Source organism: Coregonus lavaretus, assembly GCF_964263955.1.
Source record: "Coregonus lavaretus genome assembly, chromosome: 10".
NCBI classification, from domain to species: domain Eukaryota; kingdom Metazoa; phylum Chordata; class Actinopteri; order Salmoniformes; family Salmonidae; genus Coregonus; species Coregonus lavaretus.
This window is the reverse complement of record NC_139997.1, coordinates 25,727,793-25,749,078: the sequence shown is the minus strand read 5'-3', so window position 1 is coordinate 25,749,078 and position 21,286 is coordinate 25,727,793. Positions and strand designations below refer to the sequence as shown.

Sequence of the window (21,286 nt, the reverse complement as noted above, 5' to 3'; positions counted from 1 at the left end):
TGAGTTTTTACCAAAAAGTTCTATTTTGGTTTCATCTGACCATATGACATTCTCCCAATCCTCATCTAGATCATTCAAATGCACTCTAGCAAACTTCAGACAGGCCTGGACATGTACTGGCTTAAGCAGGGGGACACGTCTGGCACTGCAGGATTTGTGTCCCTGGCGGCGTAGTGTGTTACTGATGGTAGGCTTTGTTACTTTGGTCCCAGCTCTCTGCAGGTCATTCACTAGGTCCCCCCGTGTGGTTCTGGGATTTTTGCCCACCGTTCTTGTGATCATTTTGACCCCACGGGGTGAGATCTTGCGTGGAGCCCCAGATCGAGGGAGATTATCAGTGGTCTTGTATGTCTTCCATTTCCTAATAATTGCTCCCACAGTTGATTTCTTCAAACCAAGCTGCTTACCTATTGCAGATTCAGTCTTCCCAGCTAGGTGCAGGTCTACAATTTTGTTTCTGGTGTCCTTTGACAGCTCTTTGGTCTTGGCCATAGTGGAGTTTGGAGTGTGACTGTTTGAGGTTGTGGACAGGTGTCTTTTATACTGATAACAAGTTCAAACAGGTGCCATTAATACAGGTAACGAGTGGAGGACAGAGCAGCCTCTTAAAGAAGAAGTTACAGGTCTGTGAGAGCCAGAAATCTTGCTTGTTTGTAGGTGACCAAATACTTATTTTCCACCATAATTTGCAAATAAATTCATTAAAAATCCTACAATGTGATTTTCTTGATTTTTTTTCTCAATTTGTCTGTCATAGTTGACTTGTACCTATGATGAAAATTACAGGCCTCTCTCATCTTTTTAAGTGGGAGAACTTGCACAATTGGTGGCTGACTAAATACTTTTTCCCCCCACTGTATGTTTATCATCAAGTAACATATTCAATGCAATCTTCCTTCTGGATCTATTTTAACGGTTTGCACCTCAAGATCTACATTGTTTTTTAATAGGATCATAAAACCTTTTTAATTCCTTAGCCCATGACAGAAATAGATTTTAACAACCCACTCTTTTCCCTAGGCCATTTTGTCAAGATATGTTGAATGAGTTTCCTGTAAACAATAAATATGGTAATCCTTCTCCTTGAGCCATGTAAAAATGCTCTTATTTTCCTATTATTAGCCAAACCATTGGCTTTATAGCTAGCTATACTCAATTCTCCAATTACCATGATGGGTAAAGAGCCCAAAGAGCCATACAGTATACAGTACCAAACCAGGTTAGCAGCCATAAGCATTTATAACCCTTTCACCTCGGTTGTACTATATATAATTGTTATTGTTATCCGCATACATGAATGAATTCCCACAATTGACAAACAATATGCCTAATAATGTAGGCACTTCATACGAAGGATTGTAACCTTTAACAAGGACCGGCTGTAAAAAATCGTCATTTAGGCAAGCAGATATTATTTATTTTATATTACAGCTTGTGATTCCATCCTATACGGTCCCTAACATCATTGCCCCATAGCAACAACTGTGGGATGCATACACGCACACGCCCCACCCACACACATCCGACCACAAGTTATTAAACAGTAGTTCCATCCCGAGCCCAGCTCAAGAGTAGACTGTGAATGTGTATACCGTTGTAGCTGTTCGAGAGGAGCGCCAAATTGAGCAGGGATGGGAAGATTTGATTGCCAAATTTGGTCTTGTTTGAGCTCATTAGAATAATAACCAGTGTGTAGTATAATACCCAAACATGCAAAGGAGGAGGATATAAAAATGTTCTACCTTTGTGTACCTATTCAGGATACATCACCATGAAGTGAATGACATTCGTATTACGCATTTCTGTATAGTACAGATCAAGGACCCATGAAGTCATCCTGTTACCTTCATTCTGTTGGGTGTTGATCCACTGTAGTTCAATAACCAAAATAGATTTTTTTTCAAACTCCAGGTCTCATATCATAGCTGACAGCCCATTCTTTCTGCAGACATCTTTGAATCTTAATTAGGAGTAATTTAAGAGTTTATGGAAAAAGGTCACGTAGAAAAACGTAAGGAGCTTTTACTGTCATTCTGTTACTAAACTTTGCATCTGCACTGTTCCTCGTCAGTGGCAATTGTTAAAAGTAGACTTGTGCATATAGGTGTATGGTTTGTTAAACTTTGCAATCAATGGTTTTTGCTTGGCAAAATGTGAGTCTCAGCGTCACTCTGTTTCCGTGGAATTGCCCAAATGCATGTGGCGCTCTTTTCCCTCTGTATGACCCATCGGTTCACATGGCTAGGTGCGGGGACGTGTGTATGTTCAGCATGCTGTAAACGCTGGCTCGATCTCCTTTACAACCCTGGCTGGCTGCTGCGGTGCTGAGAGAGTTAACCGCATTGTGGGCAGGGCTATGGGGGAAGGGAGCACCTTGTGTGCTTCATAGACACATTTGCATTCGAGAGCTGCTGCTGCCTCTTAGCTGCTTTTGCCATAGAGGGCACAGCCGGTGGAACGAGAAAGAGAAGAGGGAGAAAGAGAGTTTACCGGAATTTCACACTCTCGTCCCCTTTTGCCAGGGTGCTGCTGTGCACTGCTGTGTCAGTGGCAAGCCTGCTGCTGAGAAAGTTAATCTGAATTGCTCTCACACACCCCGCTCTCTTTCCGTGTCATTCTCTTGTGGTTCCAGGCATTCCAAGGCACGGAAGAAGAGGCAAACGGAAGAGAGGAAGGAGTGCTGGGAGAGGCATTGGAGGACGAAGAGAGCGAGAGAAAGGAGAAAGGAGGAGAGGGCAGCAGCAGCATATCGGACGATGCTGGGGGGTCCTCCGAGGACCAGCCCCTCGTCCCGCCCCCCTTAGTGGACTCAGTGACTTGCTCTCTGGTGAGCCCCCTGGGGCCTGGCTCTCCCACGCCTCCTCCCCCTTTAGATGCCTTCTTCAGGAGACTGGGGAGTTTGTTCCACTTCAAGGCTGAACCAGCCAGAGGAGCCCAGCATCAGGAGGAACAGCAGCAGGCAGAGGAGGGAGGAGAAGGACAAGAGGAGGAGGAGACAGCATTAGTAGTGGTGTCTATTGAGCCAGACCTCTCAGGAATGACATGTGGTGCAGTGGGGGACCAGGACCACTGTGACTCTGCCGGGAGGCTGACGGGAAACAAGGACACTCGGCACACAGAGACAGAGAACAGGAGAGAGGGAGAGTCTGATCTACACGGTGTAGCGACGTCCACACGGAGTCAAACACACACAGACCTAGAGATTCTGGAGGAACTGTGAGTACTCTACTTCCTTCACGTGTGTGTGTCTGCATGCGTGCATGTGTGTGTGCGTACATTCATGAGTGCGGTAATGGGTGAAAGACGGTAATAACTTACAACTCCCTTAGATGTTTATCTATGTAATTGTCAATATATGTGAACAACAAACTAGCCATATTTTTGTTAATCCCAAGCCTCAGTTTCTCGCCCTTTCCTGTGTTGTTTCCGGAGCGGCACTTTGAGTTCCCTAAGATCCAATGTAGTAATACGAGTAGATTGAACGGTTTAAAGCAGAATTGGGACAATAACAACAACAACAGCCAGGAAGTGTAAAGACCCTGGACAAACCTACCATTGTAGCCTGAGCTTAAAGAGGGATAAACTTCAATGGCAGCCTTAGCGGACCTGCTAGTAATTAGCACTAGTGGTGCCAGGCCTGGAATGTACAGTGCATTCGGAAAGTATTCAGACTCCTTTATTTTTTTCCACATTTTGGTTACAGCCCTGTTCTAAAATTGATTAAATGCATTTTTTTCCTCATCAATCTACACACAATATCCCATAATGACAAACCAAAAACAGGTTTTTAGAATCTTTTGCTAATAATAATACAAAATAAAATACCTTATTTACATAAGTATTTAGACCCTTCGCTAGACTCGAACTTGAGCTCAGGTGCATCCTGTTTCCATGGATCATCCTTGAGATGTTTCTACAACCTGATTGGAGTACACCTGTTGTAAATACAATTGATTGGACATGATTTGGAAAGGCACACACCGGTCTATATAAGGTCCCACAGTTGACAGTGCAAATCAGAGCAAAAAGCCAAGCCATGAGGTCGAAGGAATTGTCAGTAGAGCTCCGAAACAACAGGATTGTGTCAAGGCACAGATCTGGGGAAGGGTACCAAACATTTCTACAGCATTGAAGGTCTCCAAGAACCCTTGTGGCCTCCATCATTCTTAAATGGAAGAAGTTTGGAACCACCAAGACTCTTCCTAGAGCTGGACACCTGGCCAAACAGAGCAATCGGGGGAGAAGGGACTTGGTCAGGGAGGTGATCAAGAGCCCGATGGTCACTCTGACAGAGCTCCAGAGTTCCTCTGTGGAGATGGGAGAACCTTCTAGAAGGACAACCATCTCTGCAGCACTCCACCAATCAGGCCTTTATGGTAGAGTGGCCAGACGGAAGCCACGCCTCAGTAAAAGGCACATGACAGCCCGCTTGAAGTTTGCCAATAGGCACCTGAAGGACTCTCAGACCATGATAAACAAGATTCTCTGGTCTGATGAAACCAAGATTTAACTCTTTGGCCTGAATGCCAAGCGTCATGTCTGGAGGAAACCTGGCTGGGAGACTAGTCAGGATCGAGGGAAAGATTAACTAAGCAAAGTACAGAGAGATCCTTGATGAAAACCTGCTCCAGAGCGCTCAGGACCTCAGACTGGGGCGAAGGTTCACCTTCCAACAGGACAACAACCCTAAGCACACAGCCAAGACAACACCGGAGTGGCTTCGGGATAAGTCTCTGAATGTCCTTGAGTGGCCCAGCCAGAGCCCGGACTTGAACCCGATCGAACATCTCTGGAGAGACCTGAAGATAGCTGTGCTGCGACACTCCCCATCCAACCTGACAGAGCTTGAGAGGATCTGCAGAGAAGAATGGGAGAAACTCCCCAAATACAGGTGTGCCAAGCTTGTAGCATCATACCCAAGAAGACTCAAGGCTGTAATCGCTGTCAAAGGTGCTTCAACAAAGTACTGAGTAAAGTGTCTGGATACTTACACTACCGGTCAAAGGTTTTAGAACACCTACACATTCAAGGGTTTTTCTTTTCTTTTTTTTACTATTTTCTACATTGTAGAATAATAGTGAAGGCATCAAAACTATGAAATAACACATATGGAATCATGTAGTAACCAAATCAAAATATATTTTATATTTGAGTTTCTTCAAATAGCCACCCATTACTTTGATGACAGCTTTGCACACTCTTGGCATTTTCTCTGCCAGCATCACCTGGAATGCTTTAGCAACAGTCTTGAAAGAGTTCCCACATATGCTGAGCACTTGTTAGCTGCTTTTCCTTCACTCTGCGGTCCGACTCATCCCAAACGTCTCAATTTGGTTGAGGTCGGGGGATTGTGGAGGCCAGGTCATCTGATGCAGCACTCCATCCCTCTCCTTCTTAGTCAAATAGCCCTTACACAGCCTGGAGGTGTGTTGGGTCATTGTCCTGTTGAAAAACAAATGATAGTTCCACTAAGCCCAAACCAGAATGCTGTGGTAGCCATGCTGGTTAAGTTTGCCTTGAATTCTAAATAAATCATAGACAGTGTAACCAGCAAAGCACCCCCACACCATAACACCTCCTCCATGCTTTACGGTAGGAAATACACATGCAGAGATCATCCGTTCACCCACACCGCGTCTCACAAAGACACGGCAGTTGGAACCAAAAATCTCCAATTTGGACTCCAGACCAAAGGACAACTTTCCACCGGTCTAATGTCCATTGCTCGTGTTTCTTGGCCCAAGCAGGTCTCCTCTTCTTATTGGTGTCCTTTAGTAGCGGTTTCTTTGCAGCAATTTGACCATGAAGGCCTGAGTCATACAGTCTCCTCTGAACAGTTGATGTTGAGATGTCTGTTACTTGGACTCTTGTGAAGCATTTATTTGGGTTGCAATTTCTAAGGCTGGTAACTCTAATGAACTTATCCTCTGCAGCAGAGATAACTCTGGGTCTTCCATTCCTGTGGCGGTCATCATGAGAGCCAGTTTCATCATAGCGCTTGGTGGTTTTTGCGACTGCACTTGAAGAAACATTCAAATTTTCAGGATTGACTGACCTTCATGTCTTAAAGTAATGATGGACTGTCGTTTCTCTTTGCTTATTTGAGCTGTTCTTGCCATAATATGGACTTGGTCTTTTACCAAATAGGGCTATCTTCTGTATACCTCCCCTACCTTGTCACAACACAACTGATTGGCTCAAATCATTAAGAAGGAAATAAATTCCACAAATTAACTTTTAAGAAGGCACACCTTTTAATTGAAATGCATTCCAGGTGACTACCTAATTAAGCTGGTTGAGAGAATGCCAAGCGTGTGCAAAGCTGTCATCAAGGCAAAGGGTGGCTATTTGAAGAATCTCAAATATAAAATATATTTTGATTTGTTTAACACTTTTCTTTGGTTACTACATGATTCCATATGTGTTATTTCATAGTTTTGATGTCTTCACTAATATTCTACAATGTAGAAAATAGTAAAAAAATTAAGAAAAACCCTTGAGTGAGTAGGTGTTCTAAAACTTTTGACCGGTAGTGTATGTAAATGTGATATTTCCAAATCATGTCCAATCAATTGAATTTACCACAGGTGGACTCCAATGAAGTTGTAGAAACATCTCAAGGATGATCAATGGAAACAGGATGCACCTGAGCTAAATTTTGAGTCTCATAGCAAAGGGTCTGAATACTTATGTATTTAAGGTATCTGTTTTTTTTTTTTTTTTATAAATTTGCAACAAAAAAACAACCTGTTTTTGCTTTGTCATTGAGGTATTGTGTGTAGATTGATGAGGGAAATAAACAATGTAATCAATTTTAGAATAAAGCTGTAATGTAAAACTAAATGTGGAAAAAGTAAAGGGGTCTGAATACTTTTCGAATGCACTGTATTCCAGAGGTCTGAGTTGGCCCTTTTGGCATAGGTGTTGGCACACCTTGGCACCAGTGATGGGCACCGTGTAGCAGGGGCGTGCGGACGGGCACCATCCCGTTTATGGAACCTTACACCATCACATGGTGGGATGAATGAGCCCTCGAGGCATCTCAGAATGTTTGGGATACAACAGGCCTGTGTTGTGGCACCCATACTGTTTAACAGTGCTGCCTTTCATGTGGCTACCAAACCAGAAGTAGGGCAAAGTCCCGCTAGATGCTGATCTACAATCAGTTTTGCATTTCCTCCCTAATGGTTAAAGTTAGTATTTGGGGGGATGGTAACCTGATCCTAGATCTGTGCCTATGAAGAAGTTGGGAAATTTAGGGCGTTCCCGTGGTTGCTGCTACACTCGAAGGAGAGGAGCTGGGCTCTGAGATCATATCAGGATAATGCTAACAGATCAGCAGGCACCTTTATGCAAACCCACAGCCAGTTAAAAGTGGAAGGAGCCTTTTGTTTAGCTCTAATCCTCCTCAGTTACCTCAGGTGCCCCCCATGGAGAAAACCATTGATTTGTGTAGCTAACCGGTCATCCATACTGCGTTGTCTAAACAATGGACACATCTCATTCAGAGGGATAGGTTACCAAGGTCAGCATTTATCAGTTGGATGTGCTTCACGGGTACAGTAGCTGATGGGAGCAGTAAAGATAAGAGAGGCTAATGCATATACAACAGGCAAGTAGTACTTTATAGATTCGTGCTAGCAGTAGACAATGAGCTGTCACTACACCATTGAACACAAATCAAGCTAGTACTCAGAAGGAACCACCTATTCTTCCTAAGTCTTCCTGGAGACTCCTCTCAAACCTGAATACTGTTGGTCACTGACCGAAAGAAGCAGTTTATTTTATTTATTTATTTGGTTCCTCATTAGCTTTTGCAGAAGCAGCAGCTACTCTTCCTGGGGTCCACAAAAGACGTCATAAGTAATAAAACACTGATACACTAATAGACAAGGACAGTCACACAAATGTAAAATACAACGATATACAAACAATATAACAACAAAAATAATGTGTGTTGGTGAGTCTGTGTTTTGTGTGTGTGTCCCCTCACAGTCCCCACCTTTTTTTATGGTTTGTGTGTGTGTGTGCATGTGTGTACGTGTACATGTGTGTGTTTTGCTCACATTGGTAGCTGGGTCTTAGATGAACAGCTGTGGCAGTGTGGGGCTGGGGTGTCTAGCACCCTCTCTCTCCCTAGTCCCTGTCTGTGGCCTCTTGGCTGTTTTAACACCCTGTCCGTGCCAATATCAGCCAGGAGTGATGCCTCCCATATCTCCAAATATACCGGACCGCAGCAAGAGCTGGGGAGTGTTGAGGTAGTGATGTTCGGTTTCTCTGAGGTGGAGTTTGGAGTAACTTTACAGATTATGTTGGACTTGAAATGTTCCCCTTAAATGCTGTTTTCAGGGCCTGTTAGGGGTTTTAGCATGTGGTTATTTAGGTTGGCACAAAGGTGGACAGACAGAGTTGTCCCTGGACCAGTCATGGCCCTGTGGTGCATCTCTACCCTCTGCCCATCAGCTCAGATTACACTGATGTGGACGTGTGTATCAGCACTGAGAGGTGACCATGACTATGCACCACACACACACACACACACACCAGGGTTTCCATTAGCTGGTAATTGCCGGCTTTTGGCCCCCCCAAAAAATGTATCATTGTCAGGTGGTTAATTATAAAATATCTTTATTAAAATGATACAAATATAAACATTTAAATTCAACTGAGAGAGCAGCAGCCTCTGCCATATGGACACATTGCTACACTGTGATAATTGGCGGCTAAATAGCCTAAATGAGCGCATGGAACTCAGAGATGGCCAATGCAGCCGTTAGCCTATAACTTCCATTGTGGTCCTCTGTAGCTCAGCTGGTAGAGCACGGCGCTTGTAACGCCAAGGTAGTGGGTTCGATCCCCGGGACCACCCATACACAAAAATGTATGCACGCATGACTGTAAGTCACTTTGGATAAAAGCGTCTGCTAAATGGCATATTAATTAATATTAATTAATTGTCAACTAAGTAAAATTACATAAAGCCTACAAATAAAAACACTAGAAAATATACTGATGAAAATTCAATCACATTCATCTCTCTACTCAGCCGGTCTGCCTCCCTGTCTATCTGTCATGACTTGAGCTATCGCTAGTGAAGTGCAACATTGTATAAAATCAACCAACTGGATCCGCCCGAAGCTGTCTCTAGCGAACTTGGAAGATTTTATCAACTAGCCTATTCCAAGCCCTCAGAGTTTACCACACCAGTGAGCTCAGAACAGAGAGCTGTTTTTGCGCAAGGGGAAAGGTATTTTATGATGTTTCCACTGGATATATGGGATCATCAGATGATTATATTTTGCTCTTTCACACCAAGGCTTGGTGATTGTCGGGGGGGGGGGATTGTTGGAAAGATTTTTCAAATAGGCCTACTGTGAGGAACTATTAGGCTATCATTCACAATGGATGTTAAAAAACTAACTTTGTTTACTTACTGTGTGAGGTGAAGAAAAATGACTGAGAAGCTCAGCTTATTAGTGGTGGACATGGTGAGTTAAGACAATCAGAAATTAAACATCCCCAAATGGCCACTTTCCTACTTTTGTGCGCAGCAGGCCAGGTAGGCTACTTCAATGCGTGCTCAGGCGCGCACACTCCCTCAACATAAACCAGACCCATGCTCATTGCTTACATGGAGCAAACAAAAGACAATGAAACATTTAACAGTCAACTTCTAGTGAATCTTTGTTTTCATTTCAACAAATTACTATCTGTGACGTGCTAGATGCCTTGCTTAAGATTGATGTAAATAAAAATCCACTGGAGCTGATATGCTTGATCCAGTTTTGCTGCAGCTCTCTGCCCCCCTGATTGCTGAATCATTAACCCATGTTTTTAACACTGACGATTATATCTGGTACTAGCCCCAAGGTTTGGAAGGTGACCCATGTACTCCCTCTTCACAAAGGTGACCCTTGTGACCTAAATAATTATCGGCATATTTCTAAACTTTCTTGCCTAGCTAAAATATTAGAATCTTTGATACATTTTCTTATCATTGAAATGTATTCTAAATGTACATCAGTCAGGTTTTAGACCAGGTCATAGCACTATCTCTGCTGCATCTCTAGTTATAAATGATGTGGTTAACCGTATAGATAAAAGGTAACATTGTGCTGCCCTCTTCATTGACCTGTCAAGGGCTTTCGGTATTGTTGATCACTCACTGCTAATTCAGAGGCTTTCCTCAATTGGCCTAGACCAGGCTGCATGTAACTGGTTTAAAAATTACTTGACAGATAGAATTCAATTTATATCTACTGATGGTGTTAAATCAGGTTTCCTGGATATTACGAAAGGTGTCCCGCAGGGGTTGATTTTGGGTCCTGTACTTTTTACTGTTTACATTAACAATGTAAAAAAAAAATTGTAACCTGCACTTGTATGCCAATGATACTGTTGTGTATGCTATTGCCTCCACGGTTAACCAGACTCTATCTGAACTACAGTCTGCCTTCATTGTATTACAGAAATACTTTATTGATCTGAAATTAGTACTGAATGCAGGTAAAACAAAGTATATGTTCTTCTCTAGAGCGCATAAAAATAAGTCTAATGATTTACAGTGGGGAAAAAAAGTATTTAGTCAGCCACCAATTGTGCAAGTTCTACCACTTAAAAAGATGAGAGAGGCCTGTAATTTTCATCATAGGTACATGTCAACTATGACAGACAAAATGAGGAAAAAAAATCCAGAAAATCACATTGTAGGATTTTTAATTAATTTATTTGCAAATTATGGTGGAAAATAAGTATTTGGTCAATAACAAAAGTTTCTCAATACTTTGTTATATACCCTTTGTTGGCAATGACACAGGTCAAACATTTTCTGTAAGTGGTCACAAGGTTTTCACACACTGTTGCTGGTATTTTGGCCCATTCCTCCATGCAGATCTCCTCTAGAGCAGTGATGTTTTGGGGCTGTCGCTGGGCAACACGGACTTTCAACTCCCTCCAAAGATTTTCTATGGGGTTGAGATGTGGAGACTGGCTAGGCCACTCCAGGACCTTGAAATGCTTATTACGAAGCCACTCCTTCGTTGCCCGGGCGGTGTGTTTGGGATCATTGTCATGCTGAAAGACCCAGCCACGTTTCATCTTCAATGCCCTTGCTGATGGAAGGAGGTTTTCACTCAAAATCTCATGATACATGGCCCCATTCATTCTTTCCTTTACACGGATCAGTCGTCCTGGTCCCTTTGCAGAAAAACAGCCCCAAAGCATGATGTTTCCACCCCCATGCTTCACAGTAGGTATGGTGTTCTTTGGATGTAACTCAGCATTCTTTGTCCTCCAAACACGAAGAGTTGAGTTTTTACCAAAAAGTTATATTTTGGTTTCATCTGACCATATGACATTCTCCCAATCCTCTTCTGGATCATTCAAATGCACTCTAGCAAACTTCAGACGGGCCTGGATATGTACTGGCTTAAGCAGGGGGACACGTCTGGCACTGCATGATTTGAGTCCCTGGCGGCGTAGTGTGTTACTGATGGTAGGCTTTGTTACTTTGGTCCCAGCTCTCTGCAGGTCATTCACTAGGTCCCCCCGTGTGGTTCTGGGATTTTTGCTCACCGTTCTTGTGATCATTTTGACCCCACGGGGTGAGATCTTGCATGGCGCCCCAGATCGAGGGAGATTATCAGTGGTCTTGTATGTCTTCCATTTCCTAATAATTGCTCCCACAGTTGATTTATTCAAACCAAGCTGCTTACCTATTGCAGATTCAGTCTTCCCAGCCTGGTGCAGGTCTACAATTTTGTTTCTGGTGTCCTTTCACAGCTCTTTGGTCTTGGCCATAGTGGAGTTTGGAGTGTGACTGTTTGAGGTTGTGGACAGGTGTCTTTTATACTGATAACAAGTTCAAACAGGTGCCATTAATACAGGTAAAGAGTGGAGGACAGAGGAGCCTCTTAAAGAAGAAGTTACAGGTCTGTGAGAGCCAGAAATCTTGCTTGTTTATAGGTGACCAAATACTTATTTTCCACCATCTTTTGCAAATAAATTCATTAAAAATCCTACAATGTGATTTTCTGGATTTTTTTTCCTCAATTTGTCTGTCATAGTTGACGTGTACCTATGATGAAAATTACAGGCCTCTCATCTTTTTAAGTGGGAGAACTTGCACAATTGGTGGCTGACTAAATACTTTTTTCCCCCACTGTAAGCATATGTACTTTGGATGGTGTCCATATTAGTTATGAAGCTGAGAAATAAAATGGGATTCTTCTATAGAAATAGGTCCTGCTTCTCGCTAAATAGTAGAAAGCAGATTATTCAGTTGATGTTCCTATCGGTCCTAGACTATGGCAACATCATCTATATGAACGCAACTGCCACTTCATTAAAGCCGTTAGATGTAGTTTATCATCTGCGCTTTATTATGGGCAACAATTTTTGTACTAATCACTGCATTCTCTACCAGAAAATTGGTTGGCCCTCTTTGATGTCACTTAGGTTGATACATTGGTATGTTTTCATTAATACAGCCCTTTTACAAAAAGTCCCACCGTACCAAACATCATTACTAAACTTTAGACATATGAGTTACCACACCCGGTTTCAGGGATGGCTAACTATGGAAATTCCTTTTGTCTCTACTGATTTAGGTAAATCAGCTTTTAGTTTTGTTCCACCCATAAGGTGCAGGAATCTTCGAAATGTTCTTAAATTTGATGTTCTGGTGCCTCTAGGGCAGGGTTCCCCAACTGGCGGCCGAATTTGGCCCGCAGGTTGTTTTTATTTGGCCCCCCAATTTGCAGTCTACAAATTAATTGTAATTATGTTCCAGCCCGACCATCCGCTCAAGAAAAAATGGCCCGCGGCTAAATCTAGTTGTTGAACCCTGCTCTAGGGCAATTCAGAAAGCTGATTGAGGACCTTTTTACTGATGAATGTGTTTGTTTTTTATGACCTTGCTTTTATTTCTTGCTTGCATTTTGTATTTATATTTTTATGACAACTCGTAAATGATGGTTATGAAATAAACCAAAACTTGTTTCTCACAAGTGTAGCAGGTTGTGAACTCTCCAAACAACGTTTCCACTCAGAATGAGAACGGTAAATGACTGTTGGCCTAATTAGTAATACAATTCATTAACAGAAATTAATGTAACCAAATGACAGGGATTAACGGTACATTTACTACTGGTGACATATGTAATGGGGAATTGATACAAAGAATCAATCAAAGGGCAAACAATTCACACAATGAAACAATGAATGCGCAAGAATTGGTGGGAGAAAGCTGAGCGCATGCATTTTGGAGAGAGATGCGCCATTAGGCGATTTTCGCCACCCACCCCTCCCCTTTTTCTTGTCTCAACATTTTAAATTATACTCGACACATTATCTTCACACATATTTTAGATGCTTTTCACTGACAGCCTCAACTCGCTGTTTATTATCTATGCATAGTCACTTTACCCCTACCTATATGTACAAATTACCTCGACTAACCTGTACCCTCGCACATTGACTCTGTACTGGTACTCCCTGTATATAGCCTCATTATTGTTATTTTATTGTAACTTTTTTTCATATATATAATTTTTTACTTTAGTTTATTTAGTAAATATTTTCTTAACTCTATTTTCTTAAAACTGCATTGTTGGTTAAGGGCTTGTAAGTAAGCATTTCACGGGAAGGTTGTATTCGGCGCATGTGACAAATAACATTTGATTTGATTAGCAACCCATCCTAGTTGTTGCATCTTTAGATTCATCCTCTTCCTAAGTTTCTAAGGATATTTTCATCTGTCATATACCACTCACATGTTTTAAAATGACATTTTATTGGCTGCTTCATTACAGGAGGTGCATGTTCTGTGAAGATGAATTACCATAATCTAAATGTGATTTCTGTCATTCTGAGCACTGTGGGTGGACGCCCTAATGGGTTATGCACCCAATGCATATGGGTCCGGTATAGTTCTTAAATGGCCGGGAAAATTTAAATCTTCCTGGTCACATTGTCCATTTCCACATTTTCTAACGGAAGTCCTGACACACACACACACCCACACCCACACATGGCCCCTAATCTCATTATCAAACGATATTAGGTATGCAAAACTATACCGCCAACCACTGCAGTTTACAGTATGTGTGAAAGTGACGGCTTATCACATATTGAACAAATCCAGGCATTAGGTGCCCATTGAAATGCATTAGCCTGTTGATTTCAATATGGATGGACAGCAAGGCAGATGGATGGTCTGAGATAGTGTATACTCCGCAGATGGTGTGTAATGGGAGACAGTGAGAAACAGAGGCCCTGCGGTCCACAGGCAGTTCTGTTCGGTTCTGCCCCCTGTTATGGAACAAGAGAGGAAAGCAATAGTCAGACTCTGACAGGAAGGAATAAGCCGAAAGACACCATGACCTCTGCAGAAGAGAGGGAGTGTGGGAAGTGGAGTGAAGAAGAGAAGTAGTGTGCTGGGGGAGAATGAGGGAAAATCACAGAGGAATGCGAGAGTCATGAGGAGAAAACAGACATTTGAAATGCAAACTAACAAACAAGCTGTGGAGTCAGGACATTTGGCTGCCTGAGTGAGACCCACTTCATTTGGATACTCCCTAGATGATCTGTAGATGCTCACTATCAACAAATTATCCGTTTATTTTCTTAATATCAGTTGCAACTCTGTTGATGTCAATAAATACATTCCCACTATCTTCGTAAGTTACCCCATCAGCTCTAGTTTCTGCATGTGCAGCTGATAAACCGATGAGGAGGTCTGCACGGGACTGATTTCTTCATACTGCCCACCCGCTCCCGCTGGCTTTTTGTCCGTGTCTCCCACCCGCTCCTGCAAGAACATGTCCCGAACCTGACCGCAGTCCCGCAAATGTTATTTTAGGTGTATGTGACGTAGCTCACTTGGCAGCCATGGTCCCAGCAATTTTGCGCCCTATAGGCAATATCAAAATGCGCAAAAATAACCTAAGAAATATGTTAAATATGTTACCAGAGATTCTCACGTGGCCCATTTTTATATTAGGCTCTCGGTATTACTGGGCTATATCAGCCAATAGGCTAGACTTAGTTTGAAGAGAGCAGAGTTGGAGCGAGAGAAGACACTTGTACTTTCTCTTGAGCTACGTTTTGCATATAGTCTAACTTTTAGGAGCAGGACGATTTTCAGACAGAGGCAAATATGGGAGATCAATATTTATTTCAAGGCAATGTAGTAAACTATAGCCTAATCATATCTAGGAATGTAATTTCCTTGGAAAGATAACTGCCCCGTACTTCTCCGCCCATGTATAGCCTAGAGCAGGGATCATCAACTACATTCAGCTGCGGGCCGATTTTCTTCCTTGAGCGGATGGTCGGGGGGCCGAAACATATTTACAAATAATTGACTGCAAGAAGCCCAAACAGATAAAATATTTTACTAAAATGTAAAAATGTCAAACCTTGCTTACATTTGTATATGATCACGTGTCTCTTTAATATGCTTGGAAATACTTAGGAACAGATTTCCCAAATTAAAATCACTTGGAGCTGATTTCCTGGTGTTTTTATAGTTTTTTACAGTACCAGTCAAAAGTTTGGACACACCTACTCATTCAAGGATTTTTCTTTATTTTTACTATTTTCTACATTGTAGAATAATAGTGAAGACATCAAAACTATGAAATAACACATATGGAATCATGTAGTAACCAAAAGAGTGTTTAACAAATCAAAATATATTTTAGATTTTAGATTCTTCAAAGTAGCCTTGATGACAGCTTTGCACACTCTTGGCATTCTCTCAACCAGCTTCACCTGGAAAGCTTTTCCTTCACTCTGCTGTCCAACTCATCCCAAACAATCTCAATTGGGTTGACGTTGGGTGATTGTGGAGGCCAGGTCATCTGATGCAGCACTCCATCACTCTCCTTCTTGGTCAAATAGCCCTTACACAGCCTGGAGGTGTGTTGGGTCATTGTCCTGTAGAAAAACAAAGGATAGTAATATAATAATAATTTGCCATTTAGCAGACGCTTTTATCCAAAGCGACTTACAGTCATGCGTGCATACATTTATGTGTATAGGTGGTCCCGGGGATCGAACCCACTACCTTGGCGTACAAGCGCCGTGCTCTACCAGCTGAGCTACAGAGGACCACATAGTCCCACTAAGCGCAAACCAGATGGGATGGCGTATCGCTGCAGAATGCTGTGGTAGTCATGCTGGTTAAGTGTGCCTTGAATTCTAAATAAATCACAGACAGTGTCACCAGCAAAGCATCCCCACACCATCACACCTCCTCCATGCTTTACGGTGGGAACCACACATGCGGAGATCATCCGTTCACCTACTCTGCGTCTCACAAAGACTTGGCAGTTGGAACCAAGCATTTCAAATTTGGACTCATCAGACCAAAGGACAGATTTCCACTTGTCTAATGTCCATTGCTCATGTTTATTGGCCCAAGCAAGTCTCTTCTTCTTATTGGTGTCCTTTAGTAGTGGTTTCTTTGCAGCAGTTTGACCGTGAAGGCCTGATTCACGCGGTCTCCTCTGAACAGTTGATGTTGAGATGTGTCCGTTACTTGAGCTCTGTGAAGCATTTATTTGGGCTGCAATTTCTGAGGCTGGTAGCTCTAATGAACTTATCCTCTGCAGCAGAGGTATCTCTGGGTCTTCCTTTCCTGTGGCGGTCCTCATGAGAGCCAGTTTCATCATAGCGCTTGATGGTTTTTGCGACTGCACTTGAAGAAACTTTCAAAGTTCTTGAAATGTTCCGTATTGACTGACCTTCATGTCTTAAAGTAATGATTGACTGTCATTTTCTCTTTGCTTATTTGAGCTGTTCTTGACATAATATGGCCTTGGTCTTTTACCAAATAGGGCTATCTTCTGTATACCATCCCTACCTTGTCACAACACAACTGATTGGCTCAAATGCATTAATTCCACAAATTAACTTTTAAGAAGGCACACCTGTTAATTGAAATGCATTCCAGGTGACTACCTCATGAAACTGGTTGAGAGAATGCCAAGAGTGTGCAAAGCTGTCATCAAGGCAAACAGTGGCTACTTTGAAGAATCTCAAATATAAAATATATTTTGATTTGTTTAACACTTTTTTGGTTACTACATGATTCCATATGTGTTGTCTCATAGTTTTGATGTCTTCACTATTATTCTACAATGTAGAAAATAGTAAAAATAAAGAAAAACCCTTGAATGAGTAGGTGTGTCCAAACTTTTGACTGGTACTGTATGTCCAACAATAAAAATTAAAAACCTATTTTATTTATTTTTGCTCAGAAAACTTGAGGGGCCAAATAAAACCACCCGTGGACCCCCAGTTGGGGAACCCTGGCCAATAGCCTACTCTATTTAATTGATACCATACACACACATATTCTTGCACGCCCAACTAGGAGAGGAGAGGTAGGCTACTGAACTTGAAGCAGCAATAATGATGAGAGGGGACACTTGCACTTTCTCTTGAGCTACGTTTTGCATATAGCATTAGGTTTGGGCGGTGTCCAGATTGTCATACCTTCATACCGAGCTTGTGCCATACCAGGATATTTGGTAATACTGGCATTGAACACAAGGGACGCCATTTTCAAACCCTACTGAGCCTTTTTAATCCAAAGGTTAGCAATAATAACAAGTACATGTAAAATCCCATAGAAAATGCTAACTAAATGCTATCGAGCGCATTGCAAACATTTTATACAGTCTCTGACCTAAAATATTTGTAGGACAGACATCCCAGCTCAAAGTTGTACAAGTAACTCAAAAATGCTACTCAGTTTGCTGCACACACAAAACAATTATTAGACAGACCGTCCCTGCATCCCCGAATAAGGGTCAGGAAGGAGGAAGAGAAAAAGAAAGAGGTGTGAAAATGTATGCACTCACTACCTGTAAGTCTGTCTGGATAAGAGCGTCTGCTAAATGACTCAAATGTAACTGTGAGCGAGAGGGACGAGATAGACCGGCAGAATTGTCATTGAAGGTGAAACTGCTTTTCACTCACTGGGTGAAGAAGTAGGCCAAACAACAATTCTATTCATAGCACAGCAATTAACTACAGGAGAATGGAGTAGCCACTCAGACGGCAGGGGCTGACGCTGGGGAACCAAATGAAATGAAAATAAATGAAATGGAGGATGTAGAATTTTGTCCTGCAGGGATGTAGGAAGGGAAATGTAACAGCAAGGTTTGCAGAGGGAAACATCTGATTGCAACAAGGAAATTACTCAAATAACGCCATTTGATTAAATAGGGGATTGGAAAGCACTGTCTGGGCCAATAGTTATCAAACACCAGTGGATTCTCCTCATCGCACAAACGCAATGACCATGAGCTAGAAATAGAATGAGAGATGAAAGGGAGCGAGTGGGAGGGAGAGAGAGGAAGAGACGTTGTTTTTCTCAGAGGGGGTGGTGCTGTTTGAGATAAGCCATCGGCCGATAACTAAAGACAGACCACAGCAGACCAGAGAACCCACAGCATACACACACACACACACACGTGCGCGCACACACCAAAGGACATGCAACATCGAGTCCGCAGACAGCATTCCAGACATTCACACCACAGTCCATACACCATTGAATCCACAGACACGACACACCATGAAGGACACCCATGTATACTTGTGCCATGAATGCATGTTAACTTTATCTAGCTGCTATTGTATGTCATTCCAACATTCCTATAAAGTAAGCCATATTTGTGAGCTGAAAACCACTGAAACTGAGGGGGAAACATTTCATTGCAATGTTTCATACTCATTCTGGCAACTACCCTATGCTATACATGTTATGGATGCTGACTTTTGATTGAATATGAATGTTTTGTGTCACCTCGCCTCAAGACTGAAAACACAAGTGCAGCTGACTTCTGAAAGTTGAGCATGACTTTGAAAGTCTTGTTACCGTAGGAGATTAACTATTAGCTTATTTAGTAGCTTATTGTAGAGCACAAATCTTACAGGGCTACATTCTTTGACAATGGTTTCTTGTGGTTCCGGCGGTTCTGTCATTGAGCCATGGTATTATGTAGGCTGTGTGTGTGTTCAGGAAGCTAGAGAGAGCAGGATAATTGTCCAGTGTAGGCAAGGGTGCCTGGTTATTGTGTGAGTGGGTGGGTGGGGGCGTCTGGCTCTAGCTAAGCTGTCCTGGCAGCCAGTCAGTTACTGGTGCTAAGTCAGGGTGGGGAGACTTTGCATGGAAACACCGGAATCTTGATCCTTTGACACTAGAGCGTGCTTACGTGCTCACACACACACACTGTCGTCAGACTGATTCACACAGCACAGCATGTAGAGGGGAAATGTTTGTAATGATTCGTCCCTGTGCGTCCGAGATACTGGCAGGGCAGGAAGAGCATCACTGGTTGGAATGGTTTCAGACATTTGGCTGGGGAGCAGGAAGTGTGAGCATGGCTCAGTTGCAGGAATGAGCCAGCCTGGCTTCCCTTCTCGATACTGATTAGTGCTTTGTACAGACCACAGAATCCTTTCAATATGAAGTCGCACAGTCATTGGAAAACATGTTGTTGCAGTCAAGTAGCTTGAGTGGTTCACACCCTTTAACAAGTGTTACAACTGTCATTTTCTAAAAGGAAATGTAAACGTACATGATAGAATTTTACATTAAATATAGTGTTGGTCAAATAAAGACAGTGTCATATTTTTGGCCTAAAGTATCCACTCCTCCCATGCCACACACATCATCATACACACTGTGACTCATATTTTGTGGCTTAATCAAGCACCTATAAGAGTAATCTATCAGTGCTCCTGTCTATTATGTGTCAAAGCCACAGTTTGTACACGGAATCCTGTGGGGAGCTGTCACGTTACACTGATGCCCCTGGGGCCTTGGAGTCTGAAAACTTGACAGCCATCAAGACAACGCTACAGACAAACAATCAGCTACTCATCAATGTACTGTATTTATAGTCCTCTTGAGAATCCAATCAGATGTTGTTATACCAAAGGCTTTTTTGAGCTGGAGAAGAACTGATTGTGAAGAGTAGAGCTACAAGGAAATATCTATCAATAAGTATCTATAAATAATAATATGTTTATTCTAACTTGTTGCAATGGGGTTTCTTCTTTTCATTCTGTAGAAGGACCCACTGAAGTGCTTTATTGTGACAAGATCTTTGGGGCCGTAAACCTCATAATTTGAGCCATGAAAACATGGCTCAAATCAACCAAAATTACCTCATCACCTCATGATTCAGGCTGACTCATCCAATAAGTTGAACTCTTAAACCTAATACCAGCCTGCTGTTTTGTGTCCTTTTCCCCCTTGAAAAAGCTACCAGCTTTATTTAGATTGACATTGATTATATAGTTCATCTCAGATAGGGCTGTGGCGGTCACGAAATGTCGTCAGCCGGTGATTGTCAAGCAAATAACTGTCGGTCTCACGATAATTGACCGTGAATTAACATAAACACATTTAGCATCTCCTGGCTTCCACACATAGCCTACAAGCCATTTAAAAAAGTATAATACATCCATGTAATATAGCCTATACATTATTTATTTTAGACAGGTCTAAAGAAGCATGATATGAAGAAAATGTAGTCTATTTCAGAAGAACAGAGTTGTCCTTATGTTAGGTCCTGATGTGGCTATGCCAAATGGCTGTGGGCTACAATAGTTCATTTAGCAGACAAGATTTGCTTATAATTCCGTGGCATTATTTTATATTATTTTATAATATGAAGACTATAATTGAACAAAGCTGAATAAAATAGAAATATTTTCTCCAAACGATTTGAGGGAGTGTGCACACGCGGCTATTCTGTGTTGAGCGGTAAACAAAGAAATAGGTACTCCTATATGCTTAATTTAGAGTTATTCATGTAGCTTCAGTTGTTCTACAAACGTTGGCCTATATGTTTTGATTTGTAAAACATTGGAAGGCTGCATGATGAGACTCTAATGATGATTTGAAAAAAGTTGCTTAAAAGGCATGAGCTCTGCTTTGTTTTTTTGCACACTCCAATAGTCTCTCATTCACAATTTGACAAGCCCTTGATAATGCCCCGAATTTCATGGCGGCATCCCCTTTGTGGCCATAATGCACCCTAAAAAAATCCATGCCTTTTGTGGCCCGGAGTGTTGCGTTGTGCCCTTCTCCCTGAGTGTGCTGAGCAATCCAAAGCGTCTCTCACTCACATGGCTCTCTGTCATGTGATCGGGTCTTTCTCACAGGCTACAAGTTAAGACCGACACATCGGGGACGCAACTGCGCGCGTCCTTATCCAATTCCGAGGTGCATATTGAAGATATTGGAAGAACTGTCCACATT

General features: G+C 42.3%; 1 protein-coding gene across 1 annotated transcript in view; it reads left to right on the top strand.

Annotated features, from left to right (window-relative positions):
- Positions 1 to 21,286, top strand: part of LOC311136255 (uncharacterized protein) — a 93,944-nt gene that overhangs the window by 20,333 nt on the left and 52,325 nt on the right. Inside the window, exon 3 of the mRNA XM_084170386.1 lies at positions 2,633 to 3,216. Within this exon, the coding sequence (XP_084026512.1) occupies positions 2,633 to 3,216 (584 nt within the window). The remainder of the gene's footprint in view (positions 1 to 2,632; positions 3,217 to 21,286) is intronic.